The sequence below is a fragment of the Arvicola amphibius genome, chromosome 1 (assembly GCF_903992535.2).
Source record: "Arvicola amphibius chromosome 1, mArvAmp1.2, whole genome shotgun sequence".
In the NCBI taxonomy this organism is placed as follows: domain Eukaryota; kingdom Metazoa; phylum Chordata; class Mammalia; order Rodentia; family Cricetidae; genus Arvicola; species Arvicola amphibius.
In genome coordinates, this window is record NC_052047.1 from 92,484,430 (window position 1) to 92,509,463 (window position 25,034).

At 40.9% G+C, this 25,034-nt stretch overlaps 1 protein-coding gene across 5 annotated transcripts in view; it reads right to left on the reverse strand.

The window, feature by feature from the left end:
- Positions 1–25,034, reverse strand: part of Acyp2 (acylphosphatase 2) — a 172,871-nt gene that overhangs the window by 138,563 nt on the left and 9,274 nt on the right. For 4 of the 5 annotated variants that reach the window (XM_038339049.1, XM_042055460.1, XM_042055459.1 and 1 more), the window contains exons 2-3: positions 12,938–12,954; positions 11,652–11,761 (exon numbers count right to left, since the gene is read on the reverse strand). In XM_038339049.1, coding sequence (XP_038194977.1) covers positions 11,652–11,761; positions 12,938–12,954 — 127 coding nt within the window. Of the gene's footprint in view, positions 1–325; positions 454–11,651; positions 11,762–12,937; positions 12,955–25,034 lie in introns of those variants that run through there. The other variant, XM_042055462.1, reaches the window with a different exon arrangement.

Genomic DNA, 25,034 nt, shown 5'->3' on the forward strand with positions numbered 1-25,034 from the left:
CACATACAAAGAAATGATAAATGTTTATTTTACATCATAGATATACCAGTCACCTTGATCTGATCATTACACTCTTTGCACACACTGAACCTTCACAACACGCCCTGTAAACATGTATAATTGTTGTATACACACACGCACACACACACCATTCTCCTCCTCCCAGAGTCCAGCGTTTAAAGAAACCGGAAAGCTGTCCAGGAGCAGATGATATGATACCGTGGGAAAGAGGGATACATTGACACCTAACAAGCTTCTAAGCAGAAGGAACACTTCTGATTCTCGCCTTTTTGTTTCCAATAACATCGAGCCTCAAAAAACAGCACTACAAGTTATGACATGATATATTCAAAATTCTGCGCAGGTGATTCATTCACAGCGTGGATTTCAGAGATCAAAGCCAGGACATCACGTTTGGTGGCAGGTGCCTTTACGCTGAGCCAATTTGTCAGCCTGTAGAATTGTATGACTCTTATCAGTCAACCAAGCATAGGGGTAAGGAACCGTATAGATATGACCTTTTGTCTCTTGTGTGTCTTTCCTTGAAAGAATTCTTTTCACATATGGAGAATTATATCTCTGCAAAACAAGGAGCTAAAACAACAAAGACAAACATTCAAGACTAAGAAAGGCTGATCTTCAGACAGGGGCAGGCCCCAGAGTAAAACTGTCCAAGTGACCTTGACCCAGACAAGGGAACAGACAGGTCTCTGGGCTCCATGACTGACAAGTCATGCGTTGCACTCTGGCACTGCAAGGCAGATCTGCTGTGGGGCTTAGACTATGTATTGACAGTAAGCAGATTTTCTGTTAAAGAAAAATAAAATATAAATGAAACAATATAAGATTGCTCTATAGATTAAATTTTTATAAAATATTGCCAGTTTGTCATCATTCACCAAAATTTACTGGTAGAGAATATGATGGTATAGATTTGTCATGAATACTCTGCGGTGGTTTGAATGTATGGCCCCATGATCTCATAGTGAGTGGCACTGTTAGGCGGTGTGACTTTGTTGGAGTGGGTGTGGCCTTGTTGTAGGAAGTGTGTCACTGTGGGGGTAGGCTTTGAGGTTTCCTATGCTCAGGATACTACCCAGTGTCTCAGTCGACTTCCTGTTGTCTACAGGATGCAGGACTCTCAGGCACTCCTCCGACACCATGTTTGCTTGCATGGTGTCAGACTCCCGTCATGGTGATAATGGAACTGTAAGTGAGCTCCCTCAGTTAAATGTTTTCCTTTATGAGAGTTGCCATGGTCCTGGTGTCTCTTCACAGCAATAGAAACCCTAACTACAACACACTCTAACAATAACAAAAGGAAAAGAAAGTGTAGAGTCAGTGAGCTGGTTCAATGGTAAGAGTGCTTGCAGCACAGGCCTGAAAACCTGAGTTCAATCCCTGGAATGTACAACAAAAGGGCAGAACTGACCTGTGCAATTTGTCCTCTGACCTCCACATGTGAGCCACGTAAGCATCCCCATACTCAAACACACACACTAATAAATAAATTTGTAAGTGTATAAATAATGAAAATTGGAGGGGCAAGTGTGGTACAGCACTTGGGAGGCAGAGGTAAGATCACTGTGAGTTTAAGGCCAGGCTGGTTTACATAGTAAGTTCCAGGACAGCCAAGACTACGTAGAGACCCTATTTTAAAAATAAATACAAATTAATAGATATTGGAGATGAAACAAGATGTCAAAAGTGAGCTGTTACTGAAACAGGGTAATAGGCATTTGGTTCACTGCTCTGTTCTCTGTATATAGGCAGACACTAAGAAGAAACTATACTAAAAATCAGGGGATGCATGATATTACCAAAATATCTAACATTCTGATGACATTCCAGAAGTCTGGATGAGTTCCATCTAGCAATCATTGGATGATGTGAGTTACAGAACCACTAGACAAGAGGGGGTATCAGTGAGAACCGCCTCTCCTGACTTCCCTTCAGCAGAGTGCACCTACTGGTACTAGCCCATATAATCCCACTCCTGTCCCTTCCCTCTGCACCAGCTCACTGCATCCAAACATGGCTTGGCCAAGCTCTTCTTCAAATCCAAAATCCAATGAAAGAACAGTTTTGAGTAGTTTCTCTTTGCCCATCAATTCCCTCCCAGTTCATTTCTCTTGTCCTAATAGATTTCAGGATTCCCCACTCTGCTCACACCTCAGTAAACAAAGCTTCTGCTCTCTGTAGTTAGAAGTCTTTAAAAGCTTAGTACAACCATTAAAAAATGAACTTTGTCATTTGCTTGAAACTAGAGATTATCATATTAAATGAAAGACCCAGAAAGATAACTTCTTGTGTGTTCTTTCTTATCGGGAATCTATATTTTTATTTTTGGAAAGACAGAAAGTAGAAGGCAACCATTTGGTAAGAGAAATAGGACTTTTAACAAAGAGAGGTGCAAGAGAAGGTATTCGGGGGCTACGATTAAAAACCGTATATAATAGGGCCAGTAAGATGGCTCAGTGAGTAAAGGGGCTTACAACCAAACCTAATGACTTGGGTTTGAGCCCCAGGGCCTATATGGTAGAAGGAGAAAGCAGACTTCCACAAGATGACCTCCACACACATACATACACACAAAGATATAAATAAATAAATGAATGAATGAATAAATAAATAAATAAATAAATAAATGTAAGACAACTCAAAACATTATAAACATAGGGCAATGTGTTGTAGAATAATCTTTTTGTAAACCGTAAAGATGTATCACCCTGATCAGCTTAATAAAAAGTTGAACAGCTAATAGCTAGGGAAAGATTTCCAGACAGAGGGGATGCTGGGAAGAAGTAATCAGAGACACCAGGAGAGGCAGAGCAAGCAGGATGGGCAAACCAGAGAAAAGGTAATAAAGCCAAGGGGCAAAAAGTTAATTAATAGAAATGAGTTAATTTAAGTTACAAGAGACACTGGAAACAAGCCTAAGCTATTAGCTGAGCTTTTATAATTAATATGTCTCCATGTCATTACTGGGGAGCCAATAGTCCCAACAAAAAAATCTGACCACAGAAATGTCATAATAAAATCCACTATTTGATACATATATGCTAATAAAAGACAGAAAAAGTAAAACACAGTGACAAAAATGCTGAATTATAAATTGTGAATTCACTAGTAGCAAATATTTATCTGTGAGGGATTCTACAAAGTGCTCTACTGTTCCGAGCCTATTTCTGTTTCATTCCTGTTACTGGGTTGAAATAACCTTACAAAAAAGCAACTCAAGGGAGAAACGGTTATTGGAGGTAAAATTCCAGACCACAACCCATCACAGCAAGGAAGTCAAGTGGTGTTAACTTAAACTGGCTGGTCACATGGTACCCACAGTCAAGGGCAGAGAATGAATTCATGCTAAACAGTGCTCAGTTTCCTCTACACGCGTACAGTCCAGGATCCCGAGTATACGGAATGGTGGCACTCACCCAGGCTGCTCTTCCCACATCAGTTAACTAATCAAGACAATCCAGAGACGTCCACAGGCCAACCTGATGCAGATAAGCCCTCATCTAGTCTCTCTTCCCACGTCACTCTGTATTGTGTCAGGCTGACAAGGCCTGGATTTGTGATGGATAATCTTAATCTCGGTTGTCAACTTGACTGAATCTGGGATCTAGTAAAAGGCAAGCGAGCTGTTTGGGATTTTTGTGTTCTTTTTGTTTTTGTTTTCTGAGATGCTTTCTCTGTGTAGTCCTGGCACTCGCTCTGTAGACCAGACTGGCTACAAACTCACAGAGACCCATCTGCCTCTCCGTCCTGAGTGCTGGGATTAATGGCTGTGTCAACACTGACTGCCTGAATGTTGCCTGTGAGGGATTTTTTTTTTTTTTGATTAGATGGCTTGAATGGGAAGACCCACTCTAAACGTGAGCTGCTCCCTCTAGTGGCAGCCCAGACAAAAGACGGATGAAGAAAGCTCTGCTTTTGCCTACTTGCCTTTACTCTTGCTGGTAAGCTCATTTATCTTGCTGTTGTTGCTGCTGCATCTCCCACTGAACTTGGGACCTATATTTGGCCTTCCAGCATGAATATGAGCAACTCTCCAGGAACCTTCCAGACTTTCAAAGCCAAATTAGGAGCAGCTATCTGGTGTGACAGTTATTGTTGAACTCTCCAAACCAAAACTCCAGACAAATGCAATAATTCCCTTTTAATATATATTCATTATGTCAGTTCTGTTCTTTCAGAGAACCATGAAATACAGTTCCTGACATAAATGTTGTGACCTTAAGATCAGAAACAATCAGAGCTCAATGTGATAAAGTATATTTACCCCAAACAAAGAACAAATATCCCAAAGTAGGCTAGGCTGGCTGGCCAGCAAGTTCCAGGGATCCACCTGTTCCTACTACCCAGTATTGGCATTAGAAGCACATGTCACTATGCCCAGATTTTTTTATGTGGGTTCTGAGGGTGGAACTGAGATTTTCATGCTTGCCTGACAAGCATTTTACTGAGTTATCTCCTCAGCCCCTAAGATGTGCCAATAAATTAATTAATTAACTATAACATCTATAGCATATTAATGAAAAGTGTTATTAAGAAACATATGGAAGCTATATTATCTTCATAATTTTTTAAAACTCTTCTAAAATAATGCACACATAAAAAGTATCATTTGGTGGTAGCGCATGCCTTCAATGCCAGCTTTTGGGAGGCAAAGGCAGGCAGATCTCTGTGAGTTCGAGGTCAGCCTGGTCTACAAAGCAAGAGCCAGGACAGCCAGGACTGCCGAGCCTTAACAAAACAACCCTACCTCAAAAAAAAAAAAAATAATAAGTATACACATGAGACGGAAATTCTTTAAAAAGTAAAGGTAACACAATTCCAGATAAGTGCATAAGAAAAAGGGTTTTCAGGCCACACCTGTGTCCCAGCTGCCAACTCAGGTAGATGCCCCCTGCTTAACCATAGACCACCTGCCAGGAGACCAGACAAAGTACCCACAGACCTTTCCCACTCTCTCTACCCCAGACCCAATTCTCAGTGTTGCCCCAGTGCTGCAAGAGAACAGCAGCTGTAGCTTCCCCTCAACATCCATGCCTCCTGTGGATCCCACAGAGCACCCATACATAAATCCACACACCTATGGACACCTGATTTTTGGTAAAGAATCCAGAAATACACACTGGAAATAAAGAAAGTATCTTCAACAAAATATGCTGGTCAAACTGGATGTCAGCACACAGAAGAATGCAAATAGACCCATGTTTATCCAAAGACCTCAACATAACACATGATACACTGAACCTGATAGAACAAAAAATGGGGGATAGTCTTAGATGTATTGGCATACGGAAGACTTCCTTAACAGAACACCATAATCACAGGCACTAAGATCAACAATTAATAAATAGGATTTCATGCAACTAAAATGTTTCTTTAAGGCAAAGGACACCATCAGCTGGACAAAGGGGCAGCCTACAGAATGGAAAGATTTTTACCAACTCCACATCAGATACAGGTCTAATATCCAAAATATATAAAGAACACAAGAAACTAAATATTCAAAAACCAAATTATCTAATTAAAAATGGGGTACATATCTAAGCAGAGATTTCTCAATAGAGGAATCTCAAATGGCTGAGAAATGCTTAAAGAAATGTTCAACATCCTTATCCATCAGGGAAATGCAAATCAAAACTACTTTGAGAGTCCATCTTACACATGTCAAGATGGCTAAGATCAATTACATAAGTGACAGCTCATGCTGGAGAGGATGTAGAGCAAGGGGAACACTCCTCCATTGCTAGTGGGAGAGCAAACAGCCACAATGGAAATCAATATGGCTGCTCCTCAGAAAATTGGGAATTGATCTTCCTCAAGACCCAGATATGCCACTCTTGGGCATATACCCAAAAGACAATTCCTTCCAACTACAAAGACACTTGCTTAACTGTGTTCATTGTGGCTTTATTTAAAACAGTCAGAAACTGGAAACAACCTAGATGTCCCTCAAGTGAAGAATGGATAAAGAAAATGTGGTACATTTACAAAATGTAGTATCACTCAGCAATTTAAAAACATGGCATCATGAATTTGCAGGCAAATGGATACACCCAGAAAAATATCATCCTGAGTGAAGTAACCCAGACCCAGAAAGACAAATATGGTATGCGTTCACTTATAAGTGGATATTAGCTGCTAAGTGAATGATAATCAAGTTACAATCCAGACACAGAGAGGATGGGTAAAGAGGAAGGCTATAGGCAGAGAAGCATGGGCCTCTCTGGGAAGGAGAAATAGAATAGGTTCTGTAGGTGGACTGAAGGCAGGTAGGCCTGGGAGCAAGAGGGATCAGCTGGATAGGGAAGAGATGGAGGGAGCGCAGGAAGAGACAGCTAGAATTAAGGGGCCTTTGAGGGGCAGTGTGGATATCCAGTACAGTGGAATCTATGAGGGGGACCCTAACGAATCCCTCAAGGGAGGGGTGAGAAGGTGCAGAGTCAATGGCACAGTCTCTGGGAGTCAGTTAAAAGGCAAACATCAGATGTATTCAGCAATGGGAGAGCCTTATACACCCTTTTCCCAGCACCTAGGCATGATCAGGACCTCTGACAGCGCTTGTTGCTAGGCCCTCAGGCAGACTCCAGATTAACTCATCTCTTGGCCTTGTAGGCCATAACTTCCTACAGGGACACAGCATCTGACCTGGCCATCTTTTGTAGCTATTCAAGCTTCCAGTGGTGGGACCGGATCACATTAGTTTGAGGTGCTGGCTAGGAGGTCCCATGGAGACCCCTAACAACCCACACTGATGCTGAAAGAAGGTCACTCTCTGAAAACTGAAAGTGGGGCCCTATGAAGCATCCATGCAACTCATTAAACTCAGATTGAGCTGGTGCAGACGTGACACCTTCACCCCTACATTCTAGTATCTTTGGTGTGGGAAGGTACTCTGCAGGCTACCAAAAGGGAAACCTGAAAACCAACCCAGTCACAAAATTTTCCAGGCACAATATGTCCTGCCTGCAAGACGTGTTGCAGAACCTGTGGGAGTGGCCAACCAATGTTTAGTTTAACTTTAAGCCCAGGCCAAGAGAGGGAGCCCATGCCCTATACAGCCTGGATGGCCAGGAACAAAAGACTGGATAGACCAGAGGCCTAGGGTAGAACCAAATACAACTGGGGAAAAAAATCCAATGAAATGATTCCTAATGATATTCTGCTACACTAATAGATCAGTGCCTTGCCCAATTGTCGTAAGAGAAGCTTTCTCCAGCAGCAGATTTGAGTGGGTGCAAAGATTCATAGCCAGACATTATATATGCAGAAAGAGTGTATTGGAGGTCTCCATCAGGTTCCTTCCCTTGGAAATCTGGAAACCCTGGTGGAAGAGGAGGAGGAAAGATTGTAGGAGTCAGAGGGGATGGGGGACACCAGGAGAACATGGCCCGCTGAATCAACTGAGCAAGGCTCACATGAGCTCACAGAGACCAAAGCAGCAGTCTCCGGGCCTGCATGAGTCTGCCACAGGTTCTCCAATTATGTTATGGCTCTTAGTTTGGTGTTTTTGTGGAACTCCTAGCAGTAGAAGTGCATGTATCTCTGACTTTTAGGCCTACTTTTGAGGCTCCTTTCCTCCTATTGGGTCGCCCTGTCCAGCCTCAATTCGAGGGATTTTGTCTTGTCTTATTGTATTTTGTTTTGCCCTGTTTGGCTGTTATCTCTTGGAGGTCATCTCCTTACTGAAGAATAAATAGAGGGGAAGTGGATCTGGGGGAGAGGAGAGGTGAGGGAGTGCTGAGAGGGGTGGAGAGAGGGGAAACTGTGGTCAGAGTATACTGTAAGAGAAAAGAATCTAAGAATCAATTTTTAAAAAGATAAATATAAAAAAGCAAAAGAAAGGAATAAAAAATAAAGTAGGTTTAAAACAAAACCTGGGAACTGGAGTAAGAACTGAGCAGGTAAGGAAGACAGGCTGCTCTTGGAGAGGACCCAGGCTTGGTTCCCCAAATCCACATGGCAGCTGTCAGGAGTCAGTAACTCCAGATCCACGGGATCCACGGCCCCCTGTTGGCATCTGAGGGTACTGCATGCACACGTCACATAGACTTACATGGAGCCAAAACTCTCATTCATGAAAAATGGAAATAAATCTTTTAAAAGAGTTTTTCAAAGAAGTATAGTGTAAAGAAAATTGCTCCAAAGCAACTGTAATTGAGTCTATAATGACATGGTCTGCAGATAAACGGGTCAGTGGGGAAGAGCTACATACTCCATTCTAACAAAGGACAGAAATGTATCTCAACTGAATGGCATGAAGCACGGTTAGTTAATAAGTGATGCTGGCACAGCTGGCTACACACCTGGTAGGAAATGGTTCTTTCACTAAAATTATGAATAAAAAAAGAATTCCAGATGGAGTAAATGTTTAAATATAATAAATAAAGCATCAAAAGTTAGGGAGAAAAAACCTAGGACACAGCACAATATGCTTCTCAATGAGGAAAAAAAGAACCACATTTGAGCTTATAAAAGTTAAAAATAATTTATGTTGCAAAAACTATTCTAGACAAAGCTAATGGGCTACCTCTATGGGCTGTATCCACTACCAATATACCAAAAGGCCCTCAATATTGGTAAGAGACAATTAAACAATAGGAAAATGGGGTTTGTGAGAACAAACTGGAGAATGATACTGCTCCAGCTAATTATTAATTAGAGAAATGTAGCTAATGTAAATAATAACTTAGCACTCAGCATTTACACTGGCCTGCCCTCGGGGACCGAGTGACAGCAGCGAAGGTGTAACCCCATGGCTGCTCCCTCCAGAAGTCATGCGCTCTCCCCATGTGCATACACTGTGTCCCCTTATAAAGAGCAATGGCTTCTCTCCCAGCCTCTTCCTTCCACTCTCGCTCAGAGGCCGCCTCTGCCCCCCCCCCATAAGCCTCTCTCAAGTATGATCTGCTGCATCCACCCCTTGGCTCCAACCCTCTAAAGCACCTTTCGCCATTAAATTATTAAAACACACTCCACTGCTAATTAGATAAAAGAAAAAATAAAACAATAAAAGCAAATGCTACCAGAATGAGGAGGGCAAGTGCCTATTTCTACATCTAATTTTGAAAGCAGTCCACTGTGCTTTGAATGAGGAATGTCTCCCATAGGCTCATGTGCTTGATCAACAGCCTTCAGCGAGTGGCTATGCTCAGGAGATGGACCCTTGATGGAGGGCGTACATCGGCAGCGGTGGGCACTGAGGTCACAGAGCTTGGCCTACTTCCCACTCTCTTTACTTCTGACTACTGATGTGACTTGTCCTTGGTCCTGCTGCCGTGCGCTCCCGGCACATGGTCTGGGTACCCTCTGGGACTCCAAGCCTGTCTCCTGTAAGCTGCTTTTGTTGAACCTTTATCACAACAGAAATGAAACCACTACAGAGTCTGGTGAATGCTTTTACATTAAATACACCTTAACAAACCACACTCCTGGGAATCCACCCCCTAAAAACAAAATAAAAAGACCAATCGAAGGCTGATGGCAGCATCCTCCTACTGTAAAGAGCAAGTAACAAAAACAATCATTCGAAGCAATGAGGAAACAAATAATTATTATTAAAGCAGCCACGAAGAAGAATATACACCATTTGGCTCAGAAGAGTTTTCTGAGAAGCATCTTAAGTGACAAAATATGATATAGGAAATTATGGTTTTATTTTTAAAAACCAAATCCTGTTCAAAAATCATTAATGTGTATGTGCCAAACTATGTCTGTCTTTGACATTCTGTCTGTCTGTGTGGTTGTAAGGAACAGAAACATAGCACAGGAGGCTGCACGCCAGCTTGCTGGCACTGAGCGCAGGCTTTAAAGAGGAAGAGAGCGACATGACTTCACTTCGGTTAGACAACTCATCAAATCCATGCTTCCCTGAGGACGAGGAATGCAACACGATTGGCTTGAACTTCCACCTCCTCACAGTCTCCACTCTTAAACCACGTCGCAATCACCTGCCCGCTCTGTGCAGTATCTCACAAAGTTTCTGTGTTTTATGAGCATCCTGCTATTCATTAATGGTTAATTGTTAACTCACTTTTAGACACCACAGTTGGTGGCTGTGAGGTTTTAGTTTAAATGAGAAAGGCCCCATAGGCTCATGTATTTGCATGTTCAGTCCTCAGTGGAACAAGGAAGGATGAGAAGGCAGAGATGGGGTGGCCTTGTTGGAGGAAGACTGACAGTGGGGGTGGGTGCTGAGGTTTCCAAAGCTCATGCCAGGCGAGTGGCTCTCTATCTGCTTCCTGTAGACCAGGATGCAGATCTCAGCTACTTCTCCAGCATCATCTGCCTGCTCCCCATCAACCTCTGAAACTGTAAGCGTGCCCCCATTTGTAAGAGTTACTCTGGGCCTGGTGTCTTTTCACAGTAGAACACTAATGAAGAAAGGACACATGACTTTACAGATAAATGCAAATACACAGCTATATACAAATAAATTAGAAAACTAAGAATTCATTCATTATAAACTTACTGACTGTAAAAATGCTTATCAAATGAAAGCATATTATTGAAAATGTGCCAGAGTTCCAGTGGGTAATAAAAATGAGATATTAATTACAATATCTACGTTAAGGAGACTAGAGAGATTGCTCAGTGGTTAGGAACACTGGCCATTCTTCCAGAAGAATCAGATTCAATTCCCAGAACTTACGTGAAGGGTCACAACCATGCATAACTCCAGTTCTGGGAGATCTGCTCCCTCCTTGGTGCATCCACATAAAATAATAATTTTTAGTGTACACATAAATGTTTGTGGAAAAGAGGTAGCTGTTGGGGGTTGGGACAGTCTCCATTCAGGAGACAGAAAGAGGAAAGAGTAGTGACGAGCTTCGCCTTCATGTCTCTACATTCTGTTATCAAGCTTACTACAGCAAAAAAAATATTACTTTAGGAATGTGAAACAGTAAAAAAAAGATAATTTATAAATAAAATAAAATATGATTTAGTATCTAATTCATAGGTTGTATTGGAAAGACTATATATAATATTTCATGCAATGTGTTTGTTCATCCCCAGAGTGTTGCAAATGCTCAATGAAAGTCAGTTATGTTATTTTTAAAAATAAGTATTCTAGACAGCAGTGGAAACTGTGATGCTGGAAAGTCAAAGCCTTTGAAAATGGTATCATGCAGACGGGGCACTGTCACCCTCACTGTGGAATCCCCTCTCCTTTAGACTGTGAGGGCTTGTACTATGGTAACAATAGCATTCATCAAACAATTCTGCCATTGTAAACCTAAAACTACAATTAGGTAATATACTATTACACAACGGGAAGGAGATGGCAATCTTTTTGCCTTGAAGTCAACATTAAGAACATCAGGAACCATCTACAGGTATTGCACTCCATCCTAATACTTGAAAAGATAAATACTTGGGTCCTGTATATGGACTTCATGTTGGGGAGACTTGAGAGGACAGACTGGGAAGAAGTGCCACAGCTCTTCTTGAACCCTGCCCAAGAGGAAAGTTTATTCCCAACAGAGGAATGCCACTCTGACTGTGGCCTACCTACCCCAGCCTTGTTATGAGTCATGAGAGCGGAATCTGGACATTGGAACCACTATTTTCCAATGAAACATCAAAATATCAGAACAGCTTCATAAGTGTTGCAGATTGTTGGTCTTACTACTCACATGGAATTCACCTTTTCTTCGGGACCTTGCACTTGACCCGTCACGGTGCCCTTGCTTGTGTTCTTCACCCAGCCAACCACTCCTATTTTCTTAGCTTCTCCTTCTGTGTACTGGTTTCAGAAAACAAACAAAACAAGAGCAGTCAAGCATATCATTAAAAGTCCATACTTAAACAAACAACTCTGATATTCAGAAGCCGCTCACCTGACATCATTTGTTCTCTAAAATACAGTCTTTGGGGCTGCAGAGATAGCTCTGTGGGTAAAATACAGTCTTTGGGGCTGCAGAGATAGCTCTGTGGGTAAAAGCCATCTACTGCTCTTGCAGAGGACCAGGGTTCAATTCCCAGCACACACTTGGATGCTTATAACCATCTATAACTCCGGTTCCAGGAGATCCAATGCCCTCTGGCCTCTGTGGGTACTAAATATGCAACTGGTACACAGACATACATGCAGGCAAAACGCGCATACATATAAAATACAGTCTATGTGCTTGCATAGCTGACCTATGGTCACACCACTATTTGTAAGATCGGTGCAATTAGAGAAAATAGACCAACAGCTTCAATAGTTTCTACTACATACAATCCAATTGTTTTTCCTCACATCCATTAATGATCATTTACATTGTTAATGTGGGCTTCATAGACTGATGAACCCAGGATTCTCGATCACTGATTTAAAAGTTTGTGATCAACATAAAATACATACAGGCAGGAACAGACACTGAATCATTTCTAAAATTCCAATAAAACAGACACAATTTTAATAATAAGATCAAACCAGCAAGAACACTGGCCTAGACACAGCGGTCCGGAGGCTAGTGCATAGTTAGATGGTTCTGGTATAGTTGGCTATGAACAAATTCAGGAGCTAGACTGAAAATCAAGAACACAGTAAAAATTGGGGCAATGAACTCTTAAGGACAGAGTTATCCAAAATACAGAGGGCTTGACTGATGGGGACATGCTGGGACTCGTGGAGCCAGCAACCAGAAACCTAAAATAGTGATGGCCAGTTCAGAGAGTAGTGAAAATACAAACTACAGTTAACAGTACATAATATGCTTGGAATTCATAGGAAACTCTAATAAAACCTAGGAAACCTGTAATAAAACCTTAAAGTCAGTTTTAATAGAAATCACAATCAGTAATTTTGAGAAAAATATCATCAGCTGCCAAGAACAGGATATAAGCTGTGGGTTAGAAATGGGTTGGAAATGCCTCTATGATTAAAAACAATAGTAAAAAAAAGGCATAAAAATAAAAGACAGGTCTCACTTACCATTCTGAAGCAAACACCTGAATGAAAGAAGAACAAAAAAAAAATGTCAGCTTGTCTGCCTTTTATAAGCTGCGCATTGTCTGCCGTAACTGGCATCTGTTAAAGGGTGAGTAACAAAATGAATCAAACACTCATATCTGAATGTACTCAAAGGGTCTTCTTGAAAATTACTTTCTTTTAAAATGAAGACTTTTGGGGAAAAATACAATATTTGAAACTAACGTAGATAACAAAATGTTGAATTACACAGGCAGTGGTGGTGATGCATGCCTTTAATCCCAGCACTTGGGAGGCAGAGGCAGGCGGATCTCTATGAGTTCGAGGCCAGCCTGGCCTAGAAGCGCTAGTTCCAGGACAGCTAGGACTGTTACACAGAGAAACCCTGTCTTGAAAAAACCAAATAATAGTAATAATAATATTTAAAAATGTTTATTAAAAACACAGTTGATCTGGTGATACAGGCCCATAATCCTGACTACTTGAGATACTGAGGCAGAGGAATAACAAGTTTAAGTTCAGTGTAGGTCACATAGAAAATTCAACCTGGGCAACTTTGCCTCAAAATAGTAAGAATGGGGAGGAGGTTATCTATGCAAGCAGGCCAATGGTACATTTTCTTAGCATGTATCAAGTCCTAGACAGTCCCTAATTCCACAAAAACTGAATGAATGGACAGCTGAGAGTAGCTGACATAAAATGTACCTATCCTCAGTTTTTAGAATTTCTTTTCTAATGAAAGAACTAAATTAAAGTTTAAATTGTTTCTAGGTATAGCCAGAACCAATGAGGCAAAGCCAGCATCAGGAAATGACATGTGCTTGGCCACTGCTGGGCTTCCAGAGCCTCATCTTTAATGGAGATCAGTGCCAAGGAAAACGACCCCTGGAAGCTTTCTGGTGTAGCTGACAAGCTGTGCATACTGTGGATCGTGTATGTTGGGTAGTACTGTTCATGTTGGTTATGGGTTCTCTCTCTAGACTGGGGCAGACCAAGCTGTTCCATATTAATCACGACCAAGCTGTCACATACTTCAGTTATCCAACTTCAAGCTGTGTAAGCTTCATCTCAGACAGAAGTCAAGGATGCCAGGGTTTGGGGATGTTGATCAATGGCAGGGCACTTGTGTAGCATGCATGAGGCCCTTGGTTAGATCTTCAGTGCACAAAGATAAAGAAACACACACACACACACACATCCCCACAAGGAATGTTATTAACATTATATCCTGTGTTGTCTATAACCAGACACTGATACATAAAGCATTGGGTTCCCTAATGGAAGTAAGACAAGAAGCTAGCTAGTTCCAAACTATCAGGAATGTATCCTGGAGACCTGGACCCACTGGAGAAGGCCTACTACATCTTGCCTAGGAATTATGATGATTCTAAACAACAGACCTCAGGTCATTCCCCAAAACTGCAAATCAGAAGATCCTTGATCATAAAGAATACATAGAAGAGAACCAGATCCTATGAGCTGTCCTATGACCTCCACATGTATACATGGCAAGTACAGCTATAAAATAAGTAAATGTAAGTCTTCTAATTTTTAAAAGGACAAGCCTGAACTATAAGTACAAAGTCCTGTGCGCACACACACACACACACACATACACAGACACACACACACACATCACCACCACCACCACAATTGGTGTACATAATGGAATACTACTCAACAGTGAAAAAAACACACACACAAAAAAACACGCACAACCTTAGGAACTACATATATGAACCAAATGCACCGTGCTAAGCAAAAGGAGCTAAACTCATACATTATGTATAAATATACTCTATAAAGGCAAAGCTATAAAGACTGAAAATAGATTGTCTGTTGCCAAGGCCTGAGAGGGAAGCAAGTGTTAGCAGGCGGCTCAAGGGAACTTTCTGGGGTGATGGGTGCTCTATGAACTGTGCTGATGATTCCAGGGCCCCATACATGCCAAAACTGAAGGGGAAGCCTAGCCAAAAACCTTGTTTTGTAAGGCGTGTCCCCCTTAGGCTAATATTGACTTATAAAATCTTGTGGGCCTGCGGCCCGCCTGCTTTTTGTTTTCGTGCACTGGAACCTTGGATTTTTAAGTTCCTTTTCCTTTCCTTTATTAAAACTGAATTATATATATATTAAAGCTAGTCTGGTGAATCATAACTGCCGATCAACCACACACCTTCACAAAACAAACTGAGTGTAAGACAGCAGAAATATTATCAGTTGTAAATTATACCTTGGTGGAAAACAACCAGGAAAAAAAATCATTGGAAAGTCAAAGGGAACAGATCAAACCAACCAGGAGGTCAAAAGACACTGTTTGCACACAGAAGTTGTCCCTGTGTAGCAGCATGTGAAGGCTCCATAGTTTGGGTGTTTTATAGCACTGCAGTGTTTCCTTGTGGCAGTATACTGTGGAATCAAAAGAACAGGAACAAAAAAAGCAGTAAGGAAATAAAGACAGTGTAATCTCACCAGTGAAATTTTATGAGATGATAGAAATATTTTGACAAGCATGTAGAGTGTGGAGGGATGAGGAGTGGGAGAACTGATAGGAAGGACAGCCAGAGAGCAATCTATTATCTATGGAGGCAAAGCCATCAGTCTGTGCATAGAAACAGAAACAGCAGAAAGCCACACGGGTGGCTTCTACCACACAGCAAGGGGCTCAGAACACAGTATGTACCGACCAAGCACACAGTCTGACGGCTCCAGGCTGAACAAACTTCCTCTGGGCTACACAACCTCAACAACCCATGCACAAGCAAGGGAAAGGAAAGGCCATGAGCAACTGGAGTAGAAAGGAACTGGAGGGCTTGGGTGTAGCCCGGGGACAGAGCACAGGACCCCAAGTTCAAGCCTCAGCATCTCAAAGAGGGGAATGAAAAGGAGGACACCATCTCTTCCTTACTTGGATAAACATCCAGAAACCACCAGTCACTGGGAGTGTCCTCAGAACTCATCTCAGTCTTACAGAAGCTGTGCCTAGAACCTGGGGAACCTGCTGTTGTGCAGTAAAACCAGCAGCCAGCGGCTAGAAGGGAGGGCAGTGTTAAGGAAGCTTGCGAAGGGTTCCCACTTCAGGTCAGGTATGGAGTTCAGCGGTACAGCACTTGGCTAGTGTAAACAAGGTCCTGGGTTGAAGCCCTAGTGGTGGCTTCCCACTGGTGTGGTTCAGCTGGTGTGCATGAGAAACCACCTGATCGCTTGTTGAGTCGGCCTGGCTAGCTTACTAGTCAGCAGTACACAAGAAAAGCCTAATTCGCACTCTAATATGGTTTGGTTTGGTTTTTGAGACAAAGGTCCCACCGTGTAGCCCAGGTTACTCTCACATTCACTGTGCAGACCACACTGGCTTTGAACTTGCAATCTCTTCAAGAACTCAAAAGTAATATCAAACAACAAAGTCATATCCAACTGTAAGGGTAAGAAAATGACATATATAATCTTATAGTGGATTTTTCAGATTAAAAACCTAAAAATTAGACAACTCAAATATATCTAAATTATTATTTACAAGTTATTCGTGTAACTAAAAAGTTAGTTTAATTCAGGGTACAAAGGGGGAAGTGACTGTGAAAGACACAGTTGTTTCTGCATCTAGGAGCTTAGACTCCAGTAGGGGAAGTAGAACCCTACACAGACAGACACACACTGCCGCCAGAATCTCAGCCGCCCACAGCATCCTTGGCTACATGGCAAATTTGAGGCCAACCTGGACTACATGAGATTCTGTTTCAAACAGATCAATATCAGTAAATATTTACAGCTGGGATAGGCAAATAATATAAACCTGTTTATCTTAGCAACTGGGAGACAACGGCGGGAGAACTGCTTCAAGCTCCATGTCATCTTGGTCTCTACAGCAAGTTCTAGATAGGTGGGAATGAAACCCTGTTTTAAAAAGGAAAAGTGGGGCAAGCAAATGGATCCGTGGATAAAAGCAATTGCTGCAAGCCCAGCAACCTGAGTTTGATCCCCAGAATCCACATGGTGGAAGGAGACCACCACACCCCACACACAAATAAATAAATAAGTCAATGAGAAAAAATAGAAATAAAGGAAAAAATTTAGCGATAATATCCATAAACCTGAACACAAATGAGAGTTTATTGGGCAGACAAACCAATCTTGGTGACTTTTGGACATACTCGTTGAAAAATAGGCTTTCAAAATGAAATATCTATGAAAGTGTCATATGAAGTCTATTATTTTGTAAGCTAGTTTTTAAAACAAACTAATAATTTTTAAACGAGGTTTTGAGAGTTCAGACTTCATTCATGAGCAACAGTTAGTACGGGGAGAGCAAAGGGACATGACGGATGGGAAGAGGCCCAAAGCTAAGATTATCACACACGGCAAATGCGCAAAGTCATGCACGGCCTTGGAAAATTATATCCTAGCCCCAAATTGTACTGAAGACTTTACTAAAAGACAGCTGAGTTGTGGTCCACCTCTTTCTTTCTAGAAGAAATCGTGTTTTACACCAAAAGCTTCTGTACTTTCTCAACTCATCTACTGCAAGCACCTCCCAGCCTCCCTCCCCCCATCCCGTGTCCATTTTCGCCGTCCACTTACTTGTCACAAACCAGGCAAGGCAGTTTTGTTTCCTCAAGTAAAACAAAACCACTCCTTCCTAAGCTTGAAATCCTCTAATGACTCCTCAGGATACTGAAAAGAAAATGAATTCTGGTCACCACATTCTATGACCTTACTAGCCCATTACCTCTCAGTCTGCCAATCCCCCTGGCTGTGGTGCTGTTTGGGGAGGAGACGGAACCCTAGTCCGTCACGGAAGTACGTCACGGGGGGAGGGGCAGGTTTTGAGGATTTAGAGCCTCACTCCACTTCCAGTTCAGTTATTCTCTTTACTGCACACAGTTGAAGGCATGATCTCTCAGCTTCTGCCGCATCAATTAGAATTTAAACTTACTTTCAAAATAAGGATAATACAGTTATTGCATTCAAAGTTCTGAAATGAATCTCAAACATCAAGAATTCTATACTTATTCTAGAAGAACTTTACATAAGTAATAATATAGTGACTGAATATATAATATGTATCCATGCCTATACTTATCTGTGTAAATGTATGCATCTGTATACAAACATGATTACACACATACAATAAAACGACAGCAGAAAGTTTCTAAATAATGCCCAAATTGACATTGGCAGATATAGAACAAGGGCATGCACACACACACAAATAAATTTTTAAGTTGGGTGTCTTGTAGAATATAGACAACTTAAGGTGGAAAATTGAACAAGATATGGTAGCTACTGAATTTCCACTTTGACACTGATTTGTTGCAAATCCAAGCACACACGTTAGTTTGATTTAAACTCCAAGGTTTTAAAAGTATTTGCAACTATAAATGGTAAGGTCTCTCTCTCTCTCTCTCTCTCTCTCTCTCTCTCTCTCTCTCTCACACACACACACACACACACACACACACACACACACACACAATCTTAAAATCACTAAATAACTACAGGATTTAAGAGACAGACATAATTTCGAGCCAATTTCATACTGCTTGAGCAACTGTCTAACCCATATCACTGCTGAGTGATTTGGGGGAGGGGGTACCAGATGACTTTTGCATGAAATATGTGTTAAATATTTAATAGAAACTTAAGTTGTCTTCATTGTATACCTAATGTTTCGAAGCTAAGACCACATGGCTGTTCTGTAAAGTCCTTAAATATTAATTGGGTGTTAATTTACTTACTATATGAATGCATGTGACAGACGCTGTTAGCTGCATATACAAAAGTCCACTTCCCTGTCTTCTTACACTTCCCTGTCTTCTTACGAGAACTCTAATTTTCACCTAATAGCAGGCAATGACCTGTTTTCCTGGCCTTCTTCTCACAGAGGGCACCAGCGAGACACAAGGGCAGTCCCTGGGCAAGGCTTAGGGAAGCTCTTCCACAGGGACCACCTCAGAATAGATGGCTGGAACAACCGCAGCCACTTTGCCACCGTGAAACCTCAGACGTGGCTTGTTAAGAGCTTTAATATGCCAGGAAACAGAGGCAAAAGTCCGGGATGCGATGTGAGTCAGGACTGAGAAGTGGCCTTTCAGAAGCATAACTCAGTGGTGGGGATCTCTCAGGATTTTACATTTATAGCTAGAGAAAAAAACCTCTTGCGTCCTAGCAGGATTCCCTAGAGTGACAGTTCTGACTCCTCCACGGAATGAATTCAGGAGACACATGCCTCGCTCTCGTGCTCATGAAGGTGCTCGCATTTAATCTGTAACACACATTATTATTAAGTCCCTTGTGTACACATACATGCCACTTCCCGGCATTTATTTCTAAAGTGTTGACTTTAGAAAATGAAGGAGGATATTGGTTATTGGGCCCTTTACTTTAAATCCTTAGAAGGAATGTGTGTCAAGTGGATCTCCGGTTCGTTAACTTTTTGAAGAAGTAACCATGTAGAAACCAGCAAAGCTCCATAGCCCACATGAAGTATTCTGCAATCTTTCCACGAGGCCTGACCCTAGTTTCATGTGCACTGTGGAGTGGACAGCCATCAAAACGGAAACAAAAGGCAGATGTGCAGACATGTTGGCTGCGGTCCGTCAGCTGTGGCTGGAGCAGAACACGCCACTGCTGGAGAACAGGCTTTGGGGTCTTTAAAGCTCCCTGCCCCCACCCTGCTTCCACCTCACTTGGGAAAGAGAAGAGGAACTGATGTGACACACTGCTCTGGAAACTGGGACGAACATAGGCCCTGTCAGTCGGGAAGGAGGCAAGTGCATTGAATGTGCCGCTCAGTCAGGCTCAGTCAGCAGCAACCCGCTCCTTACTTGAAAGAGAGACGGTGAGAAAACTGAATATCTGCAAAAGAAATATACTCAAGTCTTCAAGGAAACACTGGCAATCAAAGAAGAAACCATATGAAGAATTTAAAGATCGGAATCCCTTTTTGTAACACATTTGCATACTATAATACATGCCTCTATCTTAGAATCGGGATGAATATGCCGGCCTGAATCCAGGAAGTGAGCTAGTCACTACTCTGTATATCATCCTCTAATGATTTCAAAATGGTGTTCATTAGTTACATAAAATGTGTTTATGTGCGTTCACATGTGTATAATATTTTTTGGACATATTCAAAACCCTCACTGTCTTTCCTGTCTCCTCGCAGACTTCCCACTGATTGGTCACCTTCCCTTAATAACTTTGAGCACATTTAATCCCCAGAAAAGACTGCCTTTTAAAGACTAAAATTCTGCTTTACCTTCTCCATAGTCAAGGGGCTGTTCCTGAGAGCTCCAGGTCATGTTAGCATCTTTCAAACAGTTGGAACAGCCCCCACACCACCTCTTCTCAGTTTAAAGTCCCCACCAGAGGCACAAGCCCTGTGGGAGATGATGTAACAAGCTCTCAGCCTGACCATCAAAATATTGCCCTTCCTGAGAGAGTGAGAGACACGGAGCTGGGTACACAAATAACTGTGGGGGCAACTGCACACATGAAAGGACGCGACAGGAGGGAATGCAGCAGAACTAGCAACGAAGTGGAAGACTAACGTGTGAGGGGTGAGAGCTGGCTTCCTTACACATCTTGAATCTAATGTGCTTAATTTCTAACTTTTAAAATGCAGGTTCTCTATTTATCTGTCTATGCAAGGGAAGATATGTATGTGTTGATCATGTGATGAGACCATTAGGTTTAGATTTGAAGTAATATTTCTTTTTATTTGTCTTTCTCTTCCCTCCTTCAACCCCCTCCCCTAGATCTTTCTTTTCTTTGAGATATCATTATGTAGCCCAGCTATGGAGCTGGCCTTGACTGTGTGATCCTCCTGCCTCAGTTTCCTGATTGATGAGATTACAGGTATGTATGCACTATACATACCCAGCTTAAACAAACTTCGAGAAAAACTATATAACATTCTAATAAACTTGTCCTATTCTAAGACCCAGTTACGACTGTCCAAAACAAACTCCTGGCGCTTGTAAACCCACACATGACCAGGACACATTTCTTTTTCTTTCTTTGTGTATCTGAACTTTATATTTTTAATTGTTTTTATTGAGCTATATATATTTTACTCCACTCCATGCTCTTCCTTTCCCCTCCCCTTCTGCCCTCTCCCATGGTCTCCTAGTTCCAAATTTATTCAGGAGATCTTGTCTTTTTCTACTTCCCATGTCGATTAGATCCATGTATGTCTCTCTCAGAGTCCTCTTTCTTGTCTAGATTCTCTGGAATTGTGAATTCTAGGTTGGTTTTTCTTTGTTTTATGTCAAAAAACCACTTATGAATGAGTATATATGATATTTGTCTTTCAGGGTCTGGGTTACCTCACTCAATATGATGTTTTCTAGATCCATCCATTTACCCACAAATTTTAAGACGTCATTATTTTTTTCTGCTGTGTAGTATTCCATTGTGTAAATGTAGCACATTTTCCTGATCTGTTCTTCAGTCAAGGGACATTTAGGTTGCTTTCAGGTTCTGGCTATGACTAATAATGCTGGTATGAACATAGTTGAGCAGAAGACCTTATGGTATGATTGAGCATCCTTTAGGTATACACCCAAAAGTGGTATTGCTGGGTCTTGAGGTAGGTTGTTTCCTAATTTTCTGAGAAATTTCCACACTGATATCCAAAGTGACTGTGCCAATTTGAACTCCCCCAAGCAATGGAGGAGTGTTCTGTTTACCCCACATCCTCTCCAGCATAAGTTGTCATCAGTGTTTTTGATCTTGGCCATTTTTATAGGTGTGGTAAGATGAAATCTGAGAATTGTTTTGATTTGCATTTCTCTGATATCTTAGGGTGTTGGACATTTCCTTAAGTGTCTTTCAGCCATTTTAGATTCATCCGTTGAGAGTTCTCTGTTTAGGTCTGTGCCCCATTTTTTATTGGATTATTTGTTCTTTTTGATGACCAATTTCTCAAGTTATTTGTATATTTTGGAGATCAGTCCTCTGTTCGATGTGGGGTTGGTGAAGATCTTCTTCCATTTCATAGGCTGCCATTTTGTCTTTTGACCATTTCTTTTGCTTTACAGAAGCCTCTCAGATTCAAAAAGTCCCACTTACTAATTGTTTCTCTTAGTGTCTGCGCTACTGGGGAAGTGGTCTCCTATGCCAATGCATTCAAGTGTACTTCCCACTTTCTCTTCTATAAGGTTCAGTGTGGCTGACTTTATGTTGAGGTCTTTGATCCATTTGGACTTGAGTTTTGTGCATGGTTATAAATATGGGTCTATTTTCATACTTCTACATGTTGATATCCAGTTATGCCAGCACCATTTGTTAAATATGTTTTCTTTTTTTATATTTTTTTGATTCTTTGTCAAAATTCAGGTATGTGGATTGATATCTGGGTCTTCAATTCAGTTCCATTGGTCCTGCTGTCTGTTCTTATGCCAATACCAGGCTGTTTTCAGTACTGTAGCTTTGTAGTAGAGTTTGAAGTCAGGAATTGTGAAGCCTCCAGAAATTCCTTTATTGTACAGGATTGTTTTGGCTATCTTGAGTTTTTTGCTTTTCCCTCTGAAGTTGAGTATTTTTCTTCCGAGATCTATGAAGAATTTTGCTGGGATTTTGATGGGCATTGCATTGAATCTGTAGATTGCTTTTGGTAAGACTACCATTTTTACTGTTAATTCTACCTACCCAAGAGCATGGGAGATCTTTCCATATTCTGGTGTCTTCTTCAACTTCTTTCTTCAAAGATTTAAAGTTCATGTCATATAGGTCTTCCACTTGTTTGGTTAGAGCTACTCTAAGATATTTTATGCTATTTGTGGCTATTGTAAAGGGTGACATTTCTCTGATTTCTTTCTCAGCCCCATTTATCATCTGTGTACAGGAGGGCTACTGACTTTTTTGAGTTAATCTTGTATCCTGCTACATTCCTGAAGCTGTTTATGAGTTGTAGAAGTTCCTTGGTGAAATTTTTGGGGTCACTTAAGTAAACTATCATATTATAAACAAATAGTCAAAGTTTGACTTCTTTCTCAAATTGTATCCCCTTAATATCCTTTTGAGGTTCTAACTAGAACCTCAAGTACTATATTGAATAGATATGGAGAGAGTGGACAACCTTGTCCTTTTCCTGATTTCAGTGGGCTGGCTTTGAGTTTCTCTCCATTTAGTTTGATGTTGACTGTTGGCTTGGTGTATATCGCCTTTATTATGTTTAGGTATGTTCATTGTATCCCTGCTCTCTCTAAGACCTTTATCATGAAAGGATGTTGTATTTTGTCAAAGGCTTTTTTAGCATCTAATGAGATTATCATGTGGTTTTTATTTTTCAGTTTGTTTACATGGTAGATTACATTGTCAGATTTTTGTATGTTGAACCATCCCTACATCTTTGGGATGAAGCTGACTTGATCATGGTGGATGATTTCTCTGATGTGTTCTTGAATTTGATTTGCCAGTATTTTATTATTTTTGCATCAATGTTCATAAGTGAGATTGGTCTGTAACTGAAGCTTCATAAAAAGATTTTGGCAATGTTCCTTCTGTTTCTTTTGTGTGGAACAATTTGAGGAGTATTGGTATTAGTTATTCATGCAAAATCTTGTAGAATTGTGAGTTGAAACCATCTGCTCCTGGGCTTTTTCCAACTGGGAGACTTTTGATGACTGTTTCTATTTCTTTAGCAAATATAGTTCTATTTAATTTGCTTATCTGGTCTTGATTTAATTTTGGTAAGTGATATTTATCCAGAAAATTGTCCATTTTCTTAAAGTTTTCCAATTTTGTGGAGTACAGGTTTTTGAAATATGACCTAATAATTCTCTGTGTCTGTTGTTATGTTCCCCTTTTCATTTCTGATTTTGTTAATTTGGATATTCTCTCTCTGCCTTTTTGGTTAGTTTGGCTAAAGGTTTGTCTATTTTGTTGATTTTCTCAAAGAACCAACTTTTTTGTCTCATTGGCTCTTTGTATTGTTTTCTTTGTTAATTTTAGCTCTCAATTTGATTATTTCCTGCCCTCTAGTCCTCTGGGTGAGTTTGCTTCTTTTTGTTTGAGAGTTTTCAGGTTTTCTGTTAACTCACTAGTGTAGGATTTCCAGCTTCTTTATGTAGGCATTTAGTGCTATGAACTTTCCTCTTAACACTGCTTTCATTGTGTCCCATAATTTTGGGTATGTTGTGTGGTCATTTTCATTGAATTTTAGGAAGTCTTTAATTTCTTCCTTGACCCATTGATGATTCAGGTGAGCATTGTTTAATTTCCATCGTTTGTGGGCTTTCTAGAATTAGTGTTGCACTGAATTCTAATTTTAAGCCATGGTGATCTGATAAGATACATGGGGTTATTCCAATTATGTTTTATCTGTTGAGATTTGCTTTCTTACCTAGTATAAGGCCAATTTTTGAAAAGGTTCCATGAGGTGCTGAGAAGAAGGTATATTCTTTTATGTTTGGATAGAATGTTCTATAGATGTCTGTTAAGTCAATTTGAGTCATAACATCCGTTAGTTCCCTTATTACTCTGTTAAGTTTCTGTCTGACTGACCTGTCCAGTGGTGAGAGTGGGGTGTTGAAGTCTCCCACTACTAGTGTGTAGGGCTTAATGTGTGATTTAAGTGTTAGTGGTGTTTCTTTTACATATGAGGGTGCCCTTTATTTAGGGCATAGATGTTCAGTATTGAGAATCTTGATGGATTTTTCCTGTGACTAATATGAAATGTCCTTCTTAGTCTCTTTTGATTGATTTTAGTTTGAAGTCTATTTTGTTAGATATTAGGATAGCTACACCAGCTTGTTTCTTAGGTCTATTTGTTTGGAAAAATTTTTTCTCAACCCTTTTCTCTGAGTTTTAGTTTGAGTTTCTCTGTCTTTGAGTTTGAGGTGTGTTTCTTGTATGCAGCAGAAGAATGGATTCAGCTTTTGTATCCAACCTGTTAGCCTGTGTCTTTTTATAGGTGAGTTAAGTCTATTTATATTAAAAAAATATATTAATGACCAGTGATTGTTAGTTCCTGTTACTGTAGTTTAGTTTTCATTGTTGGTGATGTTACTGTGTGTGTGTTTTCCCTTATTTGGGACTTGCTGCTGTGAGATCATCTATTGTCTGTGTTTCTGTGAATGTAACCAAGTTCCTTGGGTTG